This window comes from Dipteris shenzhenensis, chromosome 29, assembly GCF_047967505.1.
Source record: "Dipteris shenzhenensis isolate YYH24624 ecotype China chromosome 29, Dip_SZ_1.0, whole genome shotgun sequence".
NCBI lineage: Eukaryota > Viridiplantae > Streptophyta > Polypodiopsida > Gleicheniales > Dipteridaceae > Dipteris > Dipteris shenzhenensis.
This window is the reverse complement of record NC_141624.1, coordinates 27,525,267-27,529,962: the sequence shown is the minus strand read 5'-3', so window position 1 is coordinate 27,529,962 and position 4,696 is coordinate 27,525,267. Positions and strand designations below refer to the sequence as shown.

The 4,696-nt window shown below is 43.5% G+C and overlaps 1 protein-coding gene across 1 annotated transcript; it reads right to left on the bottom strand.

The window, feature by feature from the left end:
• Positions 1-521: 521 nt before the first annotated feature.
• LOC147882657 (Thioredoxin superfamily protein) lies at positions 522-1,930 on the bottom strand. Its single transcript, XM_087400468.1, has 2 exons — positions 804-1,930; positions 522-704 (listed from the first exon to the last, which is right to left on the bottom strand). The coding sequence occupies exons 1-2, from the start codon at positions 1,413-1,415 to the stop codon at positions 522-524; spliced, it is 795 nt and encodes a 264-aa protein (XP_087256594.1). The 5' UTR covers positions 1,416-1,930.
• Positions 1,931-4,696: the final 2,766 nt, after the last annotated feature.

The window sequence follows — 4,696 nt, the reverse complement described above, 5'->3', positions numbered from 1 at the left end:
ATCCTCACCTAGACGCTAGTTGTATTTTACTTGGTTAGAAACGTTACTCACCTATCAAATCGCCCTTGGGTCCAGAGAAAACAGTCCGTCCCAAGGCTTTCCTCTTTGAAAATCTGAGTTCAACGTCATTTTGGCTTCCTCATGTGAGAGATTGTCGCAAGGATCCCAAATTAATTTCTGTTGTGTCTCAGCTCAATGAAAATGTCGCGCTTAACTGGGTGGCTGATAGCCCAACCTAGGGAACGCCAATGAGATGCATTTGTAGGAAATTAGCTCAATTCATTACGGTTTGAGACGAGAATGTAAATGTCTTAACATGGAGCTAGAGTAAGACTTACAGTGAAACTAGTGACATCTCATTTCATTGCCATGGTGGAGTACTTCTGTGGGCGAACATTCCAACTTACCATGCGGGAAAAAAAAGGGTCGTAAGAACCACGAGATACATCTGCTTACCCCATCGGCTCAACTTGATAAAGGTTTAAGACTCCAATTATAAAATCACATCGGCTTAATTTTCACTAGGAATCGGATGTAGTGATTCTTCTCAATCTAGTTTTTATGGGTCTCATGCTTTCTAAGAGGTATGATAACCCAGTTACAACGTGCAGACGGCTGAAGGGAGTGCCTGTTTTCGCCAGAGCAGTTCCACGAGCATCGAGAAGTACAAAACATGGCACGTACTTTATATCGTATTGAAGAACCTGGTAAGAAAAGATAAAACTTTTATATGCTACAAGCAGCGAAACCCAGCGACTAAATTATCAGAAAAACGGGATAGGTGTAAGAATGCTGCAACCCACCTCCGGCAGCCATCGCTTGTTCTCCACGTCTGCCATCACAATATTCAACCACTCGCCATTTCGGGCCTCTACCTCCATCACCATTTTAAGTAGTGAACGGCACAGAGTGCACCTTGGAGAATAAAATTCCAGAACGGTCGCAGGCTTTCTGCTCGCCAGGGCCAACGCAAGCGCTCGCTGCTCTGCCTCGCCTTGTTCCTCCGGTGTGAGGACGGGTTTATCCTTCCCATGACCCTGCCATTGAGGGAAGAGCTGCTGCAAGGGCGAAAGCCAGGAGCTGTGGCTAGACGTAGAATTGGAGACGTCGCTACTAATGGGCCGTTGGGAGGATTGAACATGCAGGTTGGAGGATGGAGATGCTTCTTTCTGGAGGGTGTGGAGTCCCTGTTGAACGTGGGAAAGCAAGGAAAGGCCCAAGTTACGGAGGACCCGAAAGGGCAAGGGGGTCTCAAGCCTGCAAGCTCCCTGTGCTGCAAGGGGGGGAGTGGGCATAGCTCGCAAGTGTTTGTTGCCAGGAAGCTCGAATGGCCATTTCATGCAGAGCCACTCGGGGACTGGGGGATGCTGCTGTTTGCGAGGGGAAGGCCAAGCTCTGTTGTTTTGATCTACCATCGCAGAGGTAGCTCAAGGTTCTTGCAAGAGCTCTCTATCAGACCTGCAGGAGCTCTCTATCAGATCGTACCTGCAGGTTCCTGCAAGAGCTCTCTATCAGATCGTCCCCGCAGATTCTTGCAAGAGCTCTCTATCAGATCTTCCCCTTCTTCTTATGAGCTACCAAGCCCAAGCTTGCTTCAGCTTCTTGCAAGAGCTCTCTATCAGATCGTCCGCTTCTTCTTATGAGCTACCAAGCCGACGCTTCCTCGCCTTCACTGCAGTTCCAATTCGATCGATGAGAGCTCCTGCTCACTGTCATCACACTCCATGAGAGCTCACGCTCAATCTCATCACACTCAAAGAAGTTTACAAAGATTGGTTTCAAATCTTGGAGACACCAACCTTCATTTAGAAGCTATGCTCAATGTCATCGATGAGAGCTCATGAAAGGAGTTTCCAAAGATTGGGTTCACATCTTGCAGGCACCAACCTTCATAGAAGTTATATGCTTCGAGGCACCAACCTTATAGTAGCTCTAGCAATAACTATGGTTGCCCTTGGGACTCTCTATGGGGAACCATAAGGGAGTGTTCCCACTCGATGCCAATCCACCAAGCTAAAAGACGCATGCCGATATCATTGTATATGTGGAGATGTCAAAATGAGATGTAGAGGCATGGGTAGCACAAGGTTGAGTGGAGTTGTGCTAAGCATTGACCTATTGGGTTCAATTATTGTAAGAAAGCCATGGAACGTTGAATGGCACAATAACATGATGAAGAGCAGCTTTCTTCGAGGTTGCATTTCTAGTAACATGATGAAGAGTAGCCTTCTTTGGGGTCGCATTTCTAGTCTCATTCGCCTCTGGTTCCCTTCATGTTGCTTTGTTCCATTTGCACATTGCATTGTGTACGCTACGTTTTGCTAGACATGCCATGGAAAACATAGAGCACAATGCTCCTCAACATCTCGTGGATGGTTCTGCCTCCCATGGTTCATCCGCTACTGTGCTTCGTTCTAGAAGAAGAGCAACGTAACACATGCAATAGTGCAACATATGTAGTTATCTTCCTTTCCAAAGTCGCAAAGAATTGGCTATTTGTTGCTTCCTACCGCATCGTGAAAGCTCATGATAAGAACCAAGAAAAGTGTCTACTATTTGGTTTTGTCTGTCCATCGTGGTTGAATTACTAAGGCTTTGTGACTTATAAAAGGAGAGCCAGCTAAAGATGGTGGCAAAAATAGTGAGAACATTGCAGCTTCTTACAATTTTTGAGAGAGGATCGATGGCCATTTCAAGGGCCCAGTTGGTGTGATATGCATTTGAAGTGAGACGTATGAAGTATTCAAGGTCATTATATACCTATGTGCAGTTCATGGCTATAAAAAGATGTGTTGGAGACCTTTACAACAAGTAAACAAATAGAGGTTCCCAGCATCGAAGCAACCATGCAGAATATAGAGCGGGCCAGAAATGCACATGTTGTTCCAATAACAAACCGAGCCATTTGATGATCCGCTCACAGAACATATGCACAGAGAGATTTGCCTTATGAGTTGGAGATTTGCCTTTGGGATGATTACTTGATCTACACGACGTGAAGAAGCAGCCCATGGTCAATGAAGTATACATATAAGGAAGAAGAGAAACTACCACATCATTCAAAGGTCTTTGTACCTTTGAAAAAAATCCACCTCATCCCAATCTTTTCTACCCCTCTCTTCCCAGGGTTGGTCCCAAGGCTTCTCTAAAGCCTCTTTTCTTTTCAAAGATCCTCATTCTCCAAGTTGCGGAATTGAAAGGATCGTGAATCACATGAAGAAGAATAAGGACATCAACTCTAGAAAGAGATGAAATGATTAGAGAGAGCAAGGAAAGGGCTAGGAAAGGAAAAGCTGTAGATGGAGAGGAAATACATGAGGAGGTACAAAATGAAACTCATGAGGATAACGTGGAAATGGAGGACATAGACTACAGTGATTATGGAATTCCGTATATGGAATTTACTAAACTTGAAACTCAAACGCAAAATACAGAAACACAGTTAGGAACTATTGGTGATACATTGAAAATCTTAACTGAAATCATAACCAAGTGAGTCGATTCTCAATCGGTAACTTCTAAAGAAAATTCACCGACTCCCCCTAATCAAGTTGAGAGGCCCACCTCTCGCGCTTTAGAGAAACCTCTAACATTCTTAAGGACTTGAAACCGCCAATCTTCAATGGGGAAGAAAAGGAATGTAATAAAGATGCGATTAATACGTTCTTGCAAAAGTGGCAAGACTTCCATCGACTCAGGAATACCCCTCTTGAAAATCAAGTTGTGGAAGCAGGTTTTTCCCTTGGAAACAAGGCCTATAAATGGTGGATGAGCCTCAGAGAAAAGGATAGAAATCCTAAGTATTGGGATGAGTTTGAACAAGCCTTGTTAAAAGAGTTTTTACAAGAAAATGAACTAGGATGGGCATGGGAGGCTTGGGATAATTACACTATGGGTAGAAATACTCTAGTTCAATATATAGCGAATTATAGGGAGGCAATCCTTAAGTTGAAAGGAATTGATGAATTTCCGAAGATAAGGGGTTTTGTGAGAGGTCTTAAAGACACTTATAAGGTTGAGGTGAAAAGAAATTCTCCAAAAACTTTAAGGAGGCAATTAAGTATGACCAAATATACGACAATACAACGAGGAAATCCAAAGTTGGAACTTTAGAGCAAATGGGTTTTTTTCCTAAGTTCAACAAATTTCCCAATTTGAAATGGAAGGGGCACTTTAAGAAGGAGGTTCCTCAGGTAGCACCTAAGAAACCTCAAACACAAAATTATCCTCTCTTGAAGAAAGAGGATTATGAAAGGGCCAGACAGGAAAATCTTTGCTTCAAATGTTTGGGCAAAGACCATGATGCTTGGAATTAGCCTAAAAATAAACAAGCAAGAGCTAAAACCCCAAATAGAGCTCCACAAAAACAAGAACGTGTGGTGCAAGTGTTGCTGCTTAATGGTACTGAAAAGTACATTGAGGTAGAGGTCTATCATGAGGATAGCACCCACATGTGCTGTCTATCATCGACAATGTGACAGCCCACCTTTAGACCTCATGATTCAATGAGGATGCATGGAAAAATAAAGGGGCAAATGGTAAGAGTGATGGTTGATGATAGTGCAACACATTATTTCTTGAACTACTCGTTAGTTAAGAAATTAAAATTGCTTGAGAGTCCAAGTGCCCATAAATATGTGCATTGTGGTCTCTTTGGCAAAGGGCAGTGATAAAAAAGTTTGGGACGCCATGATAC